At 41.1% G+C, this 21,846-nt stretch overlaps 2 protein-coding genes across 2 annotated transcripts in view; one reads left to right on the forward strand and one right to left on the reverse strand.

Moving 5' to 3' along the window:
- Positions 1–21,846, reverse strand: part of elovl6 (ELOVL fatty acid elongase 6) — a 557,878-nt gene that overhangs the window by 404,649 nt on the left and 131,383 nt on the right. The window lies entirely within an intron of this gene.
- tdo2a (tryptophan 2,3-dioxygenase a) lies at positions 2,422–11,726 on the forward strand. The gene is made up of 12 exons (XM_072435146.1): positions 2,422–2,627; positions 2,702–2,807; positions 4,132–4,222; positions 5,161–5,231; positions 6,844–6,971; positions 7,559–7,745; positions 8,487–8,594; positions 8,678–8,789; positions 9,594–9,651; positions 10,660–10,739; positions 11,126–11,216; positions 11,573–11,726. Exons 1-12 carry the CDS (start codon positions 2,593–2,595, stop codon positions 11,724–11,726), a joined length of 1,221 nt encoding a protein of 406 aa, XP_072291247.1. The 5' UTR covers positions 2,422–2,592.

Here is a 21,846-nt window from a genome sequence, read left to right on the forward strand (position 1 = left end):
TGTTTCTCTGTAAGCACACACACACACACACACAGACAGACACACACACACACAGACACACACAGACACACACACACACACAGACAGACACACACACACACACACACACACACACACACAGACACACACACACACACACACACACACACACACACAGACACACACACACACACAGACACACACACACACACACACAGACACACACACACACACACAGACACACACACACACACACACACACACAGACACACACACACACACAGACACACACACACACACACAGACACACACACACACACACACAGACACACACAGACACACACACACACACACACAGACAGACACAGACACACACACACACACAGACACACACACACACACACACACACACACAGACACAGACACACACACACACACAGACACACACACACACACAGACACACACACACACACACACACACACAGACACAGACACAGACACAGACACAGACACACACACACACACACAGACACAGACACACACACACACACACACACACACACACAGACACACACACACAGACACACACACACACACACACACACACACAGACACAGACACAGACACAGACACACACACACACACACACACAGACACACACACACACACACACACACAGACACAGACACACACACACACACACAGACACACACACACACAGACACAGACACAGACACACACACACACACACACACAGACACACACACACACAGACACAGACACACACACACACACAGACACAGACACACACACACACACACACACACACACACACAGACACACACACACACACACACTCCCACACACAGACACACACACACACACAGACACACACACACAGACACACACACACACACAGACACACACACACACACAGACACACACACATGCACAGACACACACACACACACACACAGACACACACAGACACACAGACAGACACACACACACAGACACACACAGACAGACACACAGACACACACACAGACACACAGGCACACACACACACACAGACAGACACACACACACACACACACACACACACACACTTCCTTAATCTTTCTTCCTGTTGTATTAGTGAACATAGGGCCGTCGACCTCCAGAGGAAATAAGTTCTCTACAGACTAAAAAGCCGTTTTCAGGCCCAGAGAATCAATGCATTGTTGTTGTTGTTGACTTGTTGATCATATGAACATTGGACATTTTACACAAATCAATCTACTTTATAGCATGTTTTAGCAGTGAGACTTTTCCCTCTATCTCCATTTAAAAGACCGGAAGTGCGATTACAAGGGAAGTGCGATTACAAGGGAAGTGCGATTACAAGGGAAGTGCGATCACAAGGGAAGTGCGATCACGAGGGAAGTGCGATCACGAGGGAAGTGCGATCACGAGGGAAGTGCGATCCGTGGGTAAAAGAGGCAAAGGTGGGCGGGGGAGAATAAGGTGAATATTGTTTTTGCTGTTATGTATTTTTTTTTTAAATTCTCATCCTTTTTCTTGTTTCGTTTGTTTTGTGATCTATATCTCTGTAATGTCTGAGTGGGAATGAATGTGATGGAGGAAGTTTGTGAGGATTTGCAATAAACTAAAACAAGTTTGACCTCCTGTAGTTTTGTACAAAGAAAGAAGTCAATACCATTCCATAAAAAAACCTGTTAATTCCCCGAAGACAAACGCTGCACAAAGCATTTCAAATACACACTGACAGACAGACTTCAACACAATACTTGTTGTGACATTACAACAGTAATAAATAAGCCATTAACTGTCGGCAAATGTTTGAGTCCATTGAGCATGTGTGTGTTCTGTACGTGTGGAGTCATGTGAGGCGGCTCAAAACACAACAGACAAATAATAAAACACACAAATTCGACAACATTTGTTTGTTACAGTTCGATTCCAGCTCCTCATTTGGTTCGTGGTCCACATAAATAGTCTCAGAAGTATCTCATCATTTGTGTGTATCGATGCTCTTGTGTGTTTTGTCATATTTTGCCATGTTCAGTTCAGTTTATGAAGAACCCATAACCACAACGACACATCTTTATCGACATGTTTTTTGTTGTATGTCTCGAAACGTCCGGCGGTTTCATGACATTAAACTCAACGCTATCTTCTTTTCATCGCTCGTACAGACGTTATATAACTATGTACACACTGACCATAAACAAACCATCCTGACCCTTCACAAGTCCCACTGAGAGTATAGAAATGTACCACTACTACTACTACTACTACTACTACTACTACTACTACATTTCACATCCCTTCTTCTGTTAACACGTATGTACCGTTTACCAAAGTGTTGTCCGCTTCAATCTTGCCCCTTTTATTAGAATATGGTGTGAGACCATTGGTTGGGACAAAGGTGGTTTTCAAGTAAACAAGAGCAGCGTCAGGGGCAAACAAAGGCGGGTCGGTGGGACTCTACATCCTCTCTTCTGATTGGCTGACGGCGCGCTTTAAAAAATCAAGACCGGGACTTCTTTGGTAATTATTTTCCACGACTTCAACGACGACACGACCGACTGTGAAGCTGCTGTTTCGTCATGAGCGGATGTCCGTACTTTGAGAAGAGGCATTTGTATGTAGATAAAAATAAGTTTGGATTTGCAATATTAGCTGACCTTTCTTACCGTTTGAGCTCTTGATCTCCAGGTTATTCAAAAACAGAACTCCAAAAGCCGAGGAGGAGGACGATGCTGCTCAGGCCGGAGTGAATAAGGCCAGCAAAGGAGGGATTGTGTACGGAGACTACCTGCAGGTACAAGAGATTTTAAAAAGTATATCCTATTTTAAGTTCCTACGTTTTTTTTCTAATTTCATAGTTGTTGCTGATACTGATTGTTTAAAATCCAGAGAAACTGATGGTCAATAAGCTCTGGCAATATTTTTTGACAAATTTGTAATATTTTCTGCAAATTATATTATCGTATATTCCGCACTATAAGATTATACGATTTTATTATAAATTATAAGGCGCATTTAGCGAAACAAAACGTGTACCATACAAAATCGCTTCAAAATCAGTAACCACTACCAGAATTAATTAATATATAAGGCGCACTGTAGTTTTTTGAGAAAATTAAAGGCTTTTAAGTGCACCTTATAGTGTTGAAAATACGGTATTTAAATTTACCACAAAGTCATCCACAAACCTGTGCTACTACAAACTGAATAAGAGTTTTGCAGTTGAGTCTTCAAATACAGCTATATGCGTGTTATTAACTAAACTAAATCCAAACTAAATAACGGCCTCTGCTGAAGATTTAAGGCTGATGCGAAATCTCGACCCGATATTTGCCTGACCAAGACCAAAACCGCACGCTTTGAAAATAGTTTGCAAAGACGTTTTGGTCTGGAATCATCTCCAGCCACTTCGATTTCCAAAGGGCGTGATTGACAGTCAGAGAAACGCTCGGTCCGTTTGTGTCCAAACAAACATGGCGGCTTACGAGGAAAAGAAAACATATAAATATAACTTCCCCGATTCCTGCAGAGTCAACAAGTGACGCACTAAACTGTGTAATTCTGAGGGAAATTAAGTTATATATTCGGAAAATATGTGAGAGGAGACGTCTTCTGCATTTGAGAGACACGTGACACAAATTAGCAGCGGTGAGAGTTTTTTTTGACGCCCCCTAAGGTCCGATTCCAGACGCTTCTGCATTTGAACAGACTGTAGGAGGGACTGGCTGTAAATATTCTAGTATCTAACCCAATATACTGCATCATACATATTGTCATTACGCAACAATCCACTTTGACAGTGACTTTAAACCAGCACAGTTTTATTGCCTTAAAATATCTATCATTTATCGCTAAACTGATCCAAATATGTTAGGAAATTGTTATTTATTATTTAGGTATTTACATCTGTATTGTATAAATGAAAATTCAAACATTATGGAACTTTTTACAATAACTGACTGAGCTAACAATGAAACGACACATTTATATTACCACATTTTAGCGCTGGATCACTTGCTTTTCGTTACATGATCAGTGATGTCACTGTCACCTGCCTCCATTTCAAACAAGGCCAAATTCAAGTATTTTGGCAGTAAAATGCTGTTCTTTTCTTGCAGCTGGACAAGGTTCTTGGAGCACAGGTTCTTCAGAGTGAACTGAAGGCTGACAAAATCCACGATGAGCATCTTTTCATCGTCACACACCAAGGTAATGTTCACATGTGAAGACTAAATCTAAGTTTGAAATATTCTAATACAAATATAAAATCTATCTGATGCTTAATAAAATGAGATGTTTGTCAATTACACGATTGATGTCATTTCACAAATACCGTATTTTCCGGAGTATAAGTCATACCAGCCAACAAATGCATAATAGAAAAGAAAAAATTAAATGCGTTTGCAAGTGTGAAAATATCAAATAATATCACATATACGTCGCTCCGAAGTATAAGTATAAGAATATAAGTATAAATATAAGTATAAGTCGCACCCCGGCCAAAACTATGAAAAAAGCGACTTATAGTCCGGAAAATACGATAAATCAACCAACTGAAGGCCGTTTATTCCTTATTCTGATTCTATACGTTATTAACTTAAATCCTGAAATGGGAGATTAATTGATTTCGAAAGCCCAAACCCAATTAGTGTACATATAGGTTCAACTAAGGTCAACTTCTAAATAAACAAATACAATCAGAAAACAGTGGATTGAACCACGGACCATAGGGTCACAGGGTAAACACAGTCAAACCATTGGAATGATAATGACTTGTTGACTAGATTTGTTTCATAAACTTAAATTCATTAACCTAAAGGTGCACTCTTTAACCTTTCTGGTTGAGGGCTATTTTGCTTGGCCTATCCATCTCCATGGAAACAAGCAAGTTCAAGTTATAAGTCAGATCTATGGAGAGGCATAGATAGTTTTGATGCTGTAACATTAGGCACTTTTAGAGTGAACCGAGTCGTGTCGAGCGTAACTACACACAGCAGAACCGACTTGTCGACATCCAAAGCAGAAAAGTAAAGTTTGGATGCTTCTAAAACCGTGGAATCAAATGGAATGTGTAATTAGCCCGGAGGAGCTCAGTGCTGCGGGCTTAATGAGAGCGGCCGTCTGATCCTTTCTTTTCTGTCTGGCAGCGTATGAACTGTGGTTTAAACAGATCCTCTTCGAGCTGGACTCTGTGAGGGACGTCTTCATCAGTGGACATGTAAGTCTCCTCTTTGTTTACACGCAGCGGGTGGTGCTTTATCGTGGCCCAATTACACTTTTATAATGGAGGTCAATGCTTGACTTCGTTATTGAGTGGTTAGAAGTTCATTTGCCTGTGAGATTGTTGTGGTAACACAGCGTGATTAAAATGTAATTTATTCAAGTCTAAATCCGTTCGCTTACCTCTCTTTACATGATTGAACTGTTCACTCTGGCATTCACACACAAGAGTAATGCAGATCCTAAAGGCAAGACAAGGGCAGTGTGTGGCCCAAGAACACTTCAGCAGCCGGTGCAGTGTTAAATGAATCCTGTTTAATAAGTCATCTCCCTCTGAGCCTCATAAAACTATTCCACTCCATTCCAAAGGTTCCAGTTTTGTGACAGTTTACACTAGGTTGAGCTCCAAGACTTCCTGTGTCCATAAATCGTCACCAGACTCGTTCTGAGCTGGTTTGTTTATTTCCCTATGATAATTCCCTCTGCTGCCAACAGATGGAGCTCCTCAAATTTAATTCTGACATGGGAACAGCTGCCTGATATGAAGTAATATGTGTTTTGAGTGTGCTTTTTTTGAATGCCAAAGCGCAGATACTCAAGAGAATAGCCTACATCCACTGTTTCTGCTGAAGGCTTTCAATCTGAAGTGGAGGAAGTGGGGTGGAAATGTTTGCTGCATCCTTAATTTGACAGTTAGCAGAAGTATGTTTTTTGAAGCACTATATAGCCTACTCTATGGCTGCAATGCATACAAAAATGTTATGTCAATATCTAATTACAGTTATAGTTAAGAATAATCTCCCTGGTTCTGTCCAGACATTGCAGCATTATCTCGAGAACGTGACAAAGCTTGGGCAAAAGCCACGGCAACCAAATCAGCAGCAGCTTGGTAACAGTTTCATTAAATGCAATAAATATATTTCTTCTTCAATACTTTCACTAAATCACAGGGCAATCTTGCGCTGAATAATTAAGAAGAATGTGCTGCTGTTTTTGTTGATTTGTCAAAGGCTTTTGATTCTGTAGATTATTGTATTCTCTTGGATCATGTCAGTGCTTTTGGATTTATTATCTGGGATTATCTCACAAATAGAGCTCAAACTTGGATTATCTCACAAATAGAGCTCAAACTGTTTCTGCTGAAGGCTTTCAATCTGAATTTTCAAAGGTGTTCCTCAAGGGTCCGTCCTTGGACCATTTTTATTTTCAATCTATATCAAATCTGTTGGTGACAGTCTAAAACACAGCAGCATCCACTTGTATGCAGATGATGGGATTCTATATATCTATATACTAGGACGCCTTCTGCTGTATGTATCAGATCAAATATTTGTCAACTGAGATCTCAGGACATTTTTATATTTCAGTCGCACCGAGTCAGGAAAAACAAGCCTTCAGCAACTTTTCTCCCTGTCTGGAACAAAACACAGAGACTATTAAAATGAGATAATCTGATAACTTTTAATGAATGCAAAGCACTTAAATATTACCCACAATGCCAGTGCTCTTGCTTTGCATGATTTTTTTGCATATTGTATGTCTAAATGTCTAAAGATTCTCAATCTGCTTTTGGGACAGGATATAAAGTGTTATATTTATTGTATGTTTAGGTGCGTGATGAACGCAACATGCTGAAAGTGAACACTCGGATCCACCGCATCGTGATGATCTTCAGACTGCTGGTGGAGCAGTTTGCGGTGCTGGAGACCATGACGGCTCTGGACTTTTTTGAATTCAGGTGACTTCACTAATGCATTATGATTCATCCATCAGGGGTTTGGTCACAGCACACAAGAAATGTTTTCTCATCATTATCAAGTTGTATTGTGATATATTCCTGCACGTTAGTTAATCCTGTTTTGTCCTGTAACTGAGGCTCGAGGGCTCAGAAGAGGCCCACAACCCTGTATTTACTGATTATTAGACTCCGATCGACACGTTTAAGGCTTGAAAATGTCACATGGCCACTATTAAAAAATAAAAACATGTAAGTTACAATCGGTGCTGGTTTGAACAGAAAGTCACTGAACCTGTTTCTATTACTAAGCCATTTTACATCAATATAGTGGTTTACAATGAACAAAATTTAAAAGTACTTGGGGGAAAAAAGTATACTATGTTAGCTTTAATTATTTGATCTTTTCTTGCAATGAACAATGACTCTAAAATTCACAATAATCATAAAGCCTTAACATTGCTGCAGCTTTGAACTTGCTTGATTTGTGGGCTGCTCCTGTACTTGGTTCTCTGGTGTAGACCTTCCTGGCTCCTCAGTTTGCGCTGTGTGTCTCTCACTGCTCACCCCCGGCTCTGTGCTCTGAACAGGGAATACTTGTCTCCTGCCTCGGGCTTCCAGAGTCTGCAGTTCCGTCTGCTGGAGAACCGAATCGGAGTTCCGGATAACCTGAGGGTGCCGTATAACAGACGCCATTACAGAGACAACTTTAAAGGGCACGACAGTGAGCTCCTGCAGGCGACGGAGCAGGAGCCCTCCCTGCTCAGGCTGGTGGAGGTGAGGCTGGAACAGGCAGCTTGTCACAACATGGAAGCAAGTCTCAGGACAGAAAGACACACATTAAGTATCGAGATGTTCACTGAGTAACTTTACTGCATGCTTGACTCCATGGAGATGTAGTAAGACTGTGCAAAGAATCAGATTCAGTCATTTCACATTGTCAATGATCAGTGTGGTTCTTCTTACTGGACACTTCTGTACTGACTATAAGCACGAAATTAGTATTAAGGCATTTGTTTTAACTAAGACAAGATTAAATAGAATCAAAAATCAAGATTAGTCAATATGAGGATAGAAAATATAGATTTTTTTTTGTCATTTTGCCCCTACAATGTAGCTGTGCCTAGAATGTTCCACTGTATGGTATTCAACTCTATCTAAATCCATAGCATTTATTTTCAAGTATTCAAATACTTTGTATACCATTCTTACTGTGAGAGAAGAAACAAGCGCCCCCTGCTTGTCTCCATAGAGATGAACATAATACCAGAATGTGGCACAATTTAGGCAAAGCAGTCACATCTCGAGGGTGAAACGCATGTGATTTTAACCATTTCTTTTACGGTTTATTAATGGGGACAACTTTTCACTGCATGTTATTCAAAAGACCTGTTACTGCCACGTTGCTAAACAGCTGTGCTTCTATTAACAAAGCTGATAAGCAGCATGGCTCTTCCTCACTGCGCCACAATAAGCCAAAAGTCTGTTCTTGAGTGCTAAAAAACCTGCTCTTGTTAGGAGTGGCTGGAGAGGACGCCGGGCCTGGAGGTGGAAGGATTCAACTTCTGGGAGAAACTGGAAATCAATATATTTGAGGGTTTGCAGGGCGAGAAAGAAAAGATCGAGGTGAGTTTTTAGCACAGATGTTCTTCTGAAGCTTTGGACAGAGACTGGACTGAAATAATGGATGTGTGTTGTGTCTGGGGTAGAAAATGGAGGACGACGAGGATAAGGAGGAGCTGATGGACGAACTGGTCAAACAGAAAGAGCTCTTCACTTCGCTGTTCGATGAGAAGCGCCATGACCACCTCCTCAGCAAAGGTACAACAATGCAGCTAATTCACAGATAAAATCCTATCAAGTTCCAACAGAGTGAGGGCAGGCAAAAGGGGCTATTGGAGGGTCAGAGGTCAGATCATTTTCAGTCTGTTTAGTGTAAATTAAAAAAACAAAACAAGACTACCCAGTACACAGCATGAACTAGTTAATGGTGCACTGTGTAACTTTTCTGATTGAAAGCCACCTCCTTGTCTCCATGGAGATGGTATGACTTTACCATGGAATGTTCCATAGTATGGCATTAATTGTCTAAAATCTATGTTCTGTCTTAAATCTATCTTGCATTTAGCAATTTACAGAGGTTTTATTGCTTAAAAAGCTACATTAAAAACATACCTTCTGTGAGTCTCCACAGAGCTGACCTGTAACGTGGTCTGGAGGCATCTCGCGTGTCTCCATAGAGATGACTAACTGAACTGATTAAAATTTATTTCTAAACAAGGACTAAACCTGTTCTTAACCCGGAGGAGGCTTTGGACGATATTAACACGACTGTCATGGCCAAAATACTTGCGATCAACAATGAATATTTCAATTACACTTACACAAATGTTATAGATATAAATAATTAATTAATATCTAGAGGGTAGAATCAGGACTAGACAAGGACCAAAACCCGCTCTAAACCTGGAGAAATGCTGGGACTAAAACAGGTTTAAATCCAAATTATAATGAGTATTGATAGTCATTTCTCACACTTGCACAGAGTTATGAATGAAAGCCTCTGTGACTTCATTAATCCTTCTAAATTTAATTTTCTCCTGCTGTGTATTGCTTTGTAACAAGGTGAGAGGCGGCTGTCGTACAAGGCTCTCCAAGGCGCTCTGATGATCTACTTCTACAGGTACAGCGCTTTCTTCACCTTTAATTGTCTTCTTCGCTCCATAAAATTGCAGGGGAATTATGTTTCATTAAGATCATTATGCAAGCTCTCACCTCCATTCCACCTGACAGTGTGAACAGATTGTGAGTGTGTGTAAAAGATTTACAACCAAGACACTTTTATGAGTTTGGGGCCCGTGTGGTTAGAGGTTATCAGAGGAGTAAGTCACTAGTGATGTGACGTTCAGGACCGAATCTGATCTTTCCAACATGGTTTAAAGGGATATATTATGCACAGTGATTCATTACTCGCTTACGCTGTGGAAAAGTACTTGGACCAACCCTGGATTAGACCATAACTCACCAATGTCATTAATGCATGTTTGAGTATTGTCTTTGTTTGAGACTTGATTGCTCAGAACATTGTATTTTCACCTACAACCTATCCCCACCCAGAAGTGTGCTTCTTGAATGTACTAAAGAGCTTTAATAAAGAGCTTTTAACCTTGCTATAATTGTTTTTCGTTCTCATAAGCCAATCATATTTAACAGAACTATCCAAATTTGCTGCTTAGTTACTATGGTGAGGCGGTACCAGCAGCATGATGCAGTGGGAAGCGTGGTCTCTCCTCTTTAAAGATGTTTCCTCTCTGATTATGTGTATGTTAAGCAAAATTAATACAGTCAAGTCACCACTGAGTTGTTGACGTATTTAGCACATTGCAACTCCTAAAGTGTGTGATGGAGCAGCTCTTCTACATTAAAATGAATGGATTAATCCCACACAGAGGTCTGTTAGTGGGCGTTACTTCCGATGACGACAGTATCTATGGTCCTGTTGTGTTTCACATCGCATAAAATGTAAAATTATGACTTCATAATTATCACTAAATACCAAAAGGAACATCATATAAACAGTGTCTTTAATCAGCTCGCATGATAGAACATACAACCCCATCATCCGTGGATGTGTGAGCAAGAGAAGGTGATAATGAATCTGAATAATGTGGTGTTTTTGTGGTTCCTGCAGAGAAGAGCCGCGGTTCCAGGTCCCCTTCCAGCTGCTCACCTCCCTCATGGACATCGACACACTCATGACCAAGTGGAGATGTGAGTGCGACACACTTTATTCAACAAAAACATAGAAAATCATAATAAACTATAAACATGGTGTGTGAAGAGAGAAACGTGGGCTATTACACACACATATTACGCACAATATTTACTTCACACTGCAGTAATGGCATGCTAATAGGATGGAAATATCAAGGTAATTAATCTGTCATTCTACTATATTTCAAACATGTCTTGTCTTGTTCACCAGACTTAATACTACTCAAAAGTCAACTTGAAACTGCCCCCATTGTTTTATTACTTAGCTGCCGTTTCTTCCTTTTACATTGTGGCATGCAGAAATGACCCAGAATTGTCCCAAACACCAATTTCTGTTATATTTGAAGATATAATTATGTATTATTCCATGCCTTTTCTTTCAGACAACCACGTGTGCATGGTCCATCGCATGATCGGCAGTAAAGCGGGGACAGGCGGCTCCTCGGGTTACCACTATCTCAGATCCACTGTCAGGTACACAGCACTTTTACTACCATTTACCAGCATTCATATTATTACAATAATGCATTCATAATTCATGATAGGATATTTTGCTGTGGGTGTTTTCCAATTGTTTGTGTGCACTTAGACAGAGTGATGGATAGACCAAGAAAACCAAATAGACAGATAGAAAATAAATGTACTATGTCACCTTTTTCAATGTTATTATTTTAGGTAGCAAAGCAAAGCATTCTGATTTGAAGATAAGCTACTGAAAATAGATTAAAATAAAATATGGAAGTGGAAAGGGTCTATTAAAGGTCAGCATGACATTATTTTTATGATGTTTGTTTGCGTGTGTATAATGCTGAGTCACTCTCTCGCTGCAGTGACCGCTACAAAGTCTTTGTTGACCTGTTCAACCTGGCAACGTTCCTGGTGCCGCGTCACTGGGTCCCAAAGCTCAACCCGAACATCCACACGTTTCTCTACACGGCCGAGTTCTGCGACAGCTCCTACTGCAGCAGTGAGGACTCCGACTAGACCATCGTCACCAGCCCCCCGAACTACAACCAGCCCCCACCAGCCTGCCACACCGTCACCAGCCCCCCGAACTACAACCAGCCCCCACCAGCCTGCCACACTGTCACCAGCCCCCCGAACTACAACCAGCCCCCACCAGCCTGCCACACCGTCACCAGCCCCCCGAACTACAACCAGCCCCCACCAGCCTGCCACACTGTCACCAGCCCCCCGAACTACAACCAGCCCCCACCAGCCTGCCACACCGTCACCAGCCCCCCGAACTACAACCAGCCCCCACCAGCCTGCCACACTGTCACCAGCCCCCCGAACTACAACCAGCCCCCACCAGCCTGCCACACCGTCACCAGCCCCCCGAACTACAACCAGCCCCCACCAGCCTGCCACACTGTCACCAGCCCCCCGAACTACAACCAGCCCCCACCAGCCTGCCACACCGTCACCAGCCCCCCGAACTACAACCAGCCCCCACCAGCCTGCCACACTGTCACCAGCCCCCCGAACTACAACCAGCCCCCACCAGCCTGCCACACTGTCACCAGCCCCCCGAACTACAACCAGCCCCCACCAGCCTGCCACACTGTCACCAGCCCCCCGAACTACAACCAGCCCCCACCAGCCTGCCACACCGTCACCAGCCCCCCGAACTACAACCAGCCCCCACCAGCCCGCCGCACCACCACACCACCATCAGCCCACCACCAGCCCGCCGCACCACCAGTTTGAGTGTAGTTAGTGCAGAGGCAGAGGAACTGAAGAAGCTTCACAGATGAGAAACGTCTTCACTCTTAAAACTTGTGTCCAGTTGACAGACTTTGTCTTTTGCAATATTGACAGGGAAATATTGGTTATTGGCCACAACAAAGACAATTATCGTTATCAGCCCTTGACAAAGTATTCATTACATTTCCACCATTGTGGCATTTTGATTGTGGGATGTTGGCACTGACTGTTTTTGGAGCATTGTTAGTCTGACGCACAAACGCCAAAAGTGACAGAGAGTTTGAACACGCTCCAGCCAAAATATATTTTTCATTTCAAAGTGACACTAAAAGCGTGCCATATATCCTGCACTTATTTCAGCATAGAAGGGAATAGGATACGACTGGTTCATCAGAATTTGTGGCTCAAAGCTAAGAACATCTTTTTTGTGATTTAAAACAAAACTGTTGTGGTGCCTGGATGAGGAGGAGGCATGGGTACTCAGATATAAGCTGTAACTTTTGTATATATTGTCAATAGTTCTGTTGCTACACATATTTTGTATAGTATTCTATTGAAGTATGTATTTCAGTATGTATTTGTATTGACATTGGATTTACATACACATTATATTGTACCATAACGACATGTAGAATGTATGTAAAAGTTCAAATATTTTTATCTGTAAATGGTTATTATATATGAATGATGTTACTTTGAAATAAAGTTATATTTAAGAGAACAGAACGTGTCATGTTTTGTTACAGGAAATATGTTTATCTAAGAGTACATTTGTAGTGATAACTGTGTTCCATACCATTCTTACATCAGTTATTCATATATACGTTTCACTCCGATTCAACCTATTTTGTCCATGAGAGAAGTTGTGAACACACTGGGAGTGTTTTGGAAGCGGCTGTATCCATAGACTTGCATTATAAACTCATTTTAACCTCTCTTAAAATCAAGGTGAATATCATTTTTTCTGCAACTTTTAATTTCTCGCAGGCAAACTCAATAAAACTTCTCCAGCCTGAACTGACAATGCAACGTTCAACTGTCAGGATTAGTCAGGAGCCACAGCCGGATCCATCACTGCAGGGCCAAACATGAGGAAAATCACTCCTGATTGTGGATAATTGTCAGTTCACTGGCAAGGACCACGACCCCAGCTACGATGCAAAGTGTTTATTGACATGCGAGAAACATGAAGCACACAAATGTACAGAAATTGATGCCGTTTTCGGGCTGCTGGTGATGAGGGCTTGATACCCCCTTCTAGGAGATGAATTAGAATCATGAGAACAATCAAAAGAGGGTAGGAGGGAGGGGCACGATGTCATGAACACGGTGTATGTGGCCTGGATGCTTAAATAGTGTAGCCGCAGGAAGGGGCGTGGTCCTGCTCCCGAGCTTAGGATAACAAACTTGTCTTCATTAGTGAGGCAAACAGGATCAGGCTACGGTCCATCCGGACCAGAACCTCCGGCCACAGGAACAGTTTCTTTCCCTCTGCCGTTGGACTCATGAACTCTTCTTAAACACTGTCACTTTAACCATAATTTAATCACTCACTGCACTGGTCACTTTCTCTACTACATCTGTATATCTGTAAATATTTTTATTCCATTATTTTTTTATCTGATAGCTTATTGTTATGACTTATTCATTGTTTTATTGTTTTGTGTTCCATCGATCACCAAAGCAAGTTCCTATGTCAATGTAAATCCTTTCTGCTTCTGATTCTGATTCTGACCTTCAGATTGAATATGACTTCCAGATGCCGAAACATCCAGATTTCTGCTTTTGAAACCTTTTCTACCATTGATTACTTAAATAAATCAAAAGTTCTTAATTCATCATTGTCAGAGTGTGTTATTATGTCATGAATTGTACATTGGGAGGTAATAAACCTTTCCTACAACTGCTGATTAGGGCTGCACAAATGCCAAAAGGATTGATGCCGTGATATTGGTTAAAGAGATAGATAGACAAGGGCCACATTTTCATGTTTTTTTATAATTTCTTTGTTTGGTGGGATAGCACTGGGCTGGCTTAAATATTTATCATAGTTTTACATCAGTGAAGATGAAGAAAATGGCAATTTTTAAAAAGGAATCCCACAATTACAAACACACAAATAATTTCTAAATCCAGGGTCTTACTGCTTTTGTATTGTGTGGTTGAGGGCAGGGGGAGGGAGAGAGGGAGGGAGCTTCTATCCCCAGCCCCTTTGCCAAGTGGTAGTGTAGTGGAAGTGTAAATGATTGCAACTGTATCTAAGAGTTTCAATTTTTTTCTATATATGTATCTAATATACCCATTTATATATTTTATAGGAAAATAATATTAATGTCCGAGTATAGATATGGAGAATATAGCAAGTTATTTTGGAGATATGCAAAATTAGAATACAAACTATAAACTATTTTTGGACTTGGTTTTGGGGCCTCGTCTGAATTGTGTTTGGAACCAGTTAAGACCTGGTCCCTAGTCTGGACTCTGTTTGGGCCTAGTTCAGCCTAAGTCTATTGGAGCGGCTCTCTGCTCCTGTAGAGCCGCTGAGGAGCGAAGCTGGTCTTGTCCTGTAACATCGTTTGACGCGCTGGAGACTAATCGAACCAAGATGCTGGATCTGTATTGCATTAAAAGTGATGATTTAATGGTGCATTAATGGTGCAACGGTAACAGCGGTAACATAAATGGGTGTGAACACAGAGGCCAGAATATTGGATTGATGTAGTGAATTGATAAAAATACACATGGTTTGAGAGCATTAAGCCACAGTTAAGGTAAATATAGACTAAAGGCCATGCATCTGAGCACTACTTTACTGTTCTGTTAAAATGTTCAATGAGTTTTCACTAAAGCTCCGAAACATGCCCATCTTTGCCCATCCCCCTGCGTCTCCATGTGTCAATCAAACGCTCTCATTATGGGCTCATGTTCAGGTACATCTCATTCAGAAGTCACGATACACTGTCCTTACGTGGTGCAATGGAGGAGTGCAGGAGGCGTGACGTGGGCAGGACTCGAGTGTGCACATTTCTGCTCCAGGTGTGATCCGAGAGGAGGAAATAACTATGCTGGAGGGTGTATAAATCTGAATATTTGTGTGTACCGGTACATGAAGTTTTGGTTTTGTCCCCAGGTACTTTAGTCAGAGTTCTACATGTTTTATAAATGAGACCCCGGATATGTGGAGAGGAAAGCCCACTCACAGAAGGGATGCATGTTATTTACAGTAATAAAACACCTGTACTTAAATAAATGTTTTTATCTGTCTATTATTTGCCGGAAATTGGAAAACAGCAGGAAAAGAAGCTAAAGAACCACCTCAAGACACAACCTCACACATCACAATAAAGAATATCTGAAAACAACCGCCTACACATCCCAGGGTCACGCTCCCTATCTCGTATATCCTCTATACATGCTCTTTACATAAACTCACTCACCATTTCCTCATGAGCCCCGCATAGAGGCCAGCATCAGCCAGTACAGACTCTCCCCAAAGACCGCAGCACATGTAACCCAGCTCTGAATTATTGATGGCAAAGCCAAAGGTACAAGCACTCCTCCTCACCGTTACATAAGCAGACATATTCTCCTGCAAAATTCACACAGCACAAGCACGGCACAAACACACACAATACTGACTTTCTACCATCGAGAGGATGTGAAGAAATACAATTATGTGGAGATTTGGTTCATCAAGTTTTTGGAAAATCACACAAAATTGCAAAAAGTTTGTGACATTATTAAGCTGATTAAGCTGCCCGGTGGTCGAGTGGTGTAAAGTAGTGCAAGTAGTTCTGACTATTTGGTTAAATGTCCTCCCCGCTCTTCTCTCCCATTTCACACTACACTGTCCAATCCAATTAAGTTTTAAATTACTGCATTTACTTAATAAATCTATCACAATCCCAAACCTGAGAAGTGTTGATGTGTCTTTGGGATAAAAGCTTTTACCAAATAAAACATTTGTAAGACAGTTTTAGTTTTTTTTTAGGTTTAAAAGGTGTATGTGCTTGTAGAAATTATTTGTACTACATAGAAAATATCAGTAGTTCTGGATTGAAAATACTGTATTTTATAGGGATAGTGCAAGATCCTGTGCCACAAAACTGCCACAAGGTTTGCAAAATGATCTTGTGAGATGTTTCTTTGTATTTGGGTTTAGTTTGATGTGGGGCTGCATGATGTACTGTAAACAAGTCTAAAGCTATTTGAAAGGATAGAATTAGCAAATTGCCAAGACTGCAATTATCCAAGTCCTTTGAGAACACAAAATTCTGTATAAAAGCAGCAAAACCTGTAGTTTAGACTTCTAAAAACAAAATGCATAGGATTCCTGTCCTAGTTTAGCAGTTTGTATTTCAGCCTTCTACAAATGTTAATAACCCTGAATGTATAAACTTTGAACAGAATTCATCCTTAAAAACAACAATTGTGAACAAATGAATGTTTGTCAGAAAACAAATAGAAACTGTATATTTTGCCAGTCGCTCAGTCCAACTTTATTGAGCTACAACTATTGAGAAGCTGTAGTTCCAAAAAGTAGTGCTATAATGGCAGCAAAGATATTAAATAACAGAAATAAACAATTGCGAAGCCAACATTTATAAGTTAATTGACATTCATTGATGCCAAAATCCTGTATTGCCTCGGCCTTGTGGACCCAATCTTGTGTCGTGTCTCGTTTTGTACAAATGCTGTCTCGTCCCATCCCTGGTAACCTGGCTCACACCAGACTGATCTGTGTCACTCTGAATCCACTTCTTCTCATGAATAAATCTGGGAAGGCGCTCGCCGAAAGCCGTCGGGACTTTAATAAAATACTTTGCACTGATTGGTAGAAGCGTCACCACAGCGAAAGAAGAAGTATCTAAATTGTGTTAAATCAGAAAAGCACAGTCCTCGTTCTCATCCACAAATGTACAAACCAATGTACCACCAAAAACAACAACTTTGTATTAAATATTCTTACCACATAGAATAGACATTAAATGCATTAGACCCTGTGTGTGTCAGGCCTGTTCTATGGCTGTGTGAAGTCAGACTGGAACAATGGTGCTGATGATCCCTGCAGATAATCCTGCTCCAACTCTGCCAGGGTCCAGACTTCAGATGATCCAACATGGCCACCTCCTGACCACTGCTGGGCTCACAGAACATCACGTCGACTCACGCTGTTGCTCCTTCAGTATTCGTCAGTAACAATCAAATCTTTTTTTTTGGTTCCGTTCACGATCTTGTTTTTTTGCCCAGTTTCCTGCACAGTTCTTGTTCTAGACCTGGTTTAGTTTGATCCAAGATTGGTGTGTAAATGTGTGTGAAGTATAAATGTGATTGCAGCCTCAGATTCTTTTGACATTATATTGACTTTAACGTTACATATTACATTCACTGTAAGAAAAATAACTTGGCTATACTAACTTGGCTGGATTGATGTGGGATTTGACTCCACTTAACTTTTTGGTGCGGAACAGAACGTGTATATTTTAAGTGCATAAGAAACTTAAATATGACACATTTCTTCAAACAACCAAAACATGACTTTCACAGACATAATGGTAATACATTTTCACATTTTGCTACCTTTTCTACCTTCAAGGTCCACAAAGCAATATACATCATGGAACCACGACAGGTAAAGTGTGTTGCCCAAGGACACACTCACCACCAACCTTCATATCTTTTCTATATCTATTCAAATCCATTATGTCTATTACCGTATGTTACATCAGCTGTTTAAATAGCTTTGTGATTGTTGCATTGATAATTTTTTATTAAACCAAAAGTCGTCGTCGTCGTCGTCGTCGTCGTCGTCGTCGACATGAGAGTCCTGCTTTAAGCTCGAGTCAGGTTCAGTTCGGGCTCCTGACGACCTTTGGAACCGACAGGTTCCCAGAAACCTCTGCAATCTGAGGACATGTTGACACAGTAAACATTAGAAGACACTTCTGACAGGTCAGAATCTGATGGTAGGACATACAACAAAACATATCCAAATAATCCTATATGTTTAGTCCAAATTAGTCCTATGTGTCCGGACCAATCAGCTTTCTCTCCAGATTGATTCATTTGAAGAACTTAATTCAGAGAGACACAGATCAATTTGTAGTGAGCCAGGTTATGACAATTTTTTGCCATATTTCAATAACTAAGCTATTGTCAGTTTCTGAGCCCAGTCTTCGGGTATCTTCTGGCACCAGCAGGAGGCCGGTCCATGTTTAGTCCTGACTCTGGCACCAGCAGGAGGCCGGTCCATGTTTTGTCCTGACTCTGGCACCAGCAGGAGGCCGGTCCATGTTTTGTCCTGACTCTGGGCACCAGCAGGAGGCCGGTCCATGTTTTGTCCTGACTCTGGGCACCAGCAGGAGGCCGGTCTCTGAGGTATGGAGTTATACAGTTTTGTCAGCCACAAATGCGAAATGGGTTAACTACAGGTGTCTAGCTGGCTGTGTGGTTGTTATTTTCTCAATGGGATCAATGGTATTTTTAATGTTCTGAACTTTATCATTAAAGAAGACTGCAAATTCATTGCACTTGGAAGTGGAATTTAGCGCTAAGGACAGCTGAGCAGGGGGGTTTGTCAATCTGCTTACTGTAGCAAACAGAACACTTGAGCTATTCTTGCAAACATTGAACAAAAGTAATGAGGTCAAACATTTTAGGATTTTCAGTCTTTCAAAAGAATTGAATTCCTCAGGCCCCTCCCCTCCATCTGAAATTATGCAATCAGATTCTTTACCTGCAGCTGTATGCAGTGGGAGCAGAGGGCAGAGTACTGTGGTCTTATCTATGAAGTGTGTGTACAAAAATGTGAATTTCCACCATAAGTGTGTGACTTTAAAGACAAACTTGACGTTGTTCTGGTCCCAAAACTTTGAGCGTGTTCCAAGATTACGCAAAAAGTGATCTAAGAACAAAAAGATAAAAAGATGAAACGTGATCAAGTTTGAGGAAGTTTGTGTTGTGTTGTCTGCGCATACAATTTTAATAAGAATTCTTAACTAACGTTTTCGAAATGAGACCCAAGGACTGAACCTTTAGGCGCTGTGCCTGAGGGACCCCTTGGGGTTTATCTGAGTCTACAACACAAGAGTTATATAACGAGCTGATGAGTAAACGCTATGTTCATAAGACTCTGACACAGGGTTATCAGCTGTTTACAGAGCGCTCAGAGCTCCAATTTCAGAGTTATACAGCAGTAAATGTACATGACTAACACCAAACATTAATAATTGCACTATGTACTCATAATATAAGCACAGTTTGTTTTTGTTTTTTTGCGCTGTGAAATGGGAATGAGACTAGGGAATGTCATGCAGCAAACTGTCGACAGGCATATGCGCCATCCACTCCACCACAAGCAGCACCCTAAACAGGCTCTGAGCTCTGTACTCTGTAGAGAGGGAATTTAAAGAAGAACTATATAACATTTTCACTTTATTGAACATCTTTATAAGTCCCTGTGATGGTTAGATATGTATTATTGGGCCGTTAGAATTGTCTGTCATCCCCCTGCTGTCTCTACATGACGTGCAACACTTTCCGACACTGACCTTAAGACAACTCTCCTGAGAAACCCTGGCTCCTTTTTTACATTAGTATTATTGTATTGTTTCATTAAAGGAAAAAGCACACACATAAAAGCTTTTGCGTCTGTTCTCTGACAATGTATTTTCACAAAAGAGCTGCAGGGGGAGCTCTATCATCAAAGATACTGCTTTAAAAAAGACTTGTCGGATTCCAGAAACGATATACTTCTTTCTTCGTGTATTTATTTTAATGGTACACTGTAACTTTTTTGGTGTTCTTTTTATGTTTTTATTTATGAAAAGTGGCTATGTGACGTTTTCCAACCCTAAACCTATCAGTCAGAGTTTTCATTTTCCAAATAACAGGGGGTGGGGATAGGGGGTGGGGGCAAACAGGACAATACAGGAATATATAAAATAATACTCACAGTGTGGGTTCTGGCAGTTCACTTCCTCCACTGCTGCAGAGGGGCCCCTGATGAAGCAAACAGAAGAAAAAGACTCATTAGCCATCATTTCATTATTTATTCATTACAAAACAAGAGCAAAGTGAATCAAGGTTTCTACTTTGGTTCATTTCCCTGCATTAGATTTAAAGTATTAACATTTAGTATGTTTTAGTACCGTAACCAACTGTTGAAATATATGAAGCTGCCTGGTCTGTGAATATAGTACTCTAATTAAAACATTTTTTCTTTTCACGTCTTTGTGAATCTGCTACTCATGAGTCGTGTAACGCACACATCACCAGAGGATCGACTCTGACCATTCCACAGGATCGAGTCCCTCAGGTCAGAGACAGTGTCCCTCAGGGACATATCAGGTCTTCCAGGTGAACTCGTAATAAAGACGGATTATTGCCATGGATACGACCGCAGACAGACGCGTCCAAACTAGGACGCCATCGTCACGAAAATCCCCTTCCCTGAATTCCCAATGTGAATGACGAGTTCCAGTGTGGACTTAACGAGCTCGAGGACGAGGACAGGATCTGATCTGAAGAGTTCACGAGGCCGAGTCTGTGAAGAGTTCCAGTACCTGTCAGTCCCAGTGCCATTACAGCGAAAACAGTCCCGCTCGTGTTTGGTCCCAGCTCCATTACAAACCCAGCACAGCTTCTGAGACACAAGACATCTGGATCAAGGTCTAAACCAGGTCCAAACCAGGACTAAACCAGGTCTAAACCAGGACTAAACCAGGTCCAAACCAGGACTAAACCAGGTCTAAACCAGGACTAAACCAGGACCAAACCAGGACTAAACCCTGATCCTCACTTTCCCATCTCCGTGGCAGGTTTGACACCACATCGTTCCTTGAGCGCGACAGTTGTGACATTGCTGAAACACAGAAATTAAGTTTAAACGTTGAGTTCTCTGACCTTTGACCTTTGAGAGTGCACCCCCCTGAGGCAGTACCTGAAGCAGAGAGAGCGCCCCCCTGAGGCTGTACATGAAGCAGAGAGAGCGCCCCCCTGAGGCTGTACATATTGTCATTATGCGGTATATAAAAACTGTATTTCATTCATAAATAATTTATTCAGCTGTTGTTATCAAATTAATTATTTTTTATAGAAACAATAATAGTACAACAGTATTACAGACAGTGTTGGGAAAGTTCACTTTCTACATGAACTAGTTCAGTTCATAGTTTACACATTTTAAAATGAACCAATTCAGTTCATAATTCAAAATTTTGAACTAAGTTCACAGCTCCAAAAAATGAACTAGTTCAGTTTTTTTTTTCAATATTATGCTATAATGTTTCTAAATTATTTCCACAGCCCAAATACAACCACAGGCAGCAATTATTGTATTAGTTTAATGCTGAAACTATGTGTCAGATTTCATCTTCATATCCAATTTTGAATCCTA

The sequence above is a fragment of the Eucyclogobius newberryi genome, unplaced genomic scaffold (assembly GCF_026437365.1).
Source record: "Eucyclogobius newberryi isolate DKJ021-1_F unplaced genomic scaffold, fEucNew1.0.hap1 SCAF_11, whole genome shotgun sequence".
NCBI lineage: Eukaryota > Metazoa > Chordata > Actinopteri > Gobiiformes > Gobiidae > Eucyclogobius > Eucyclogobius newberryi.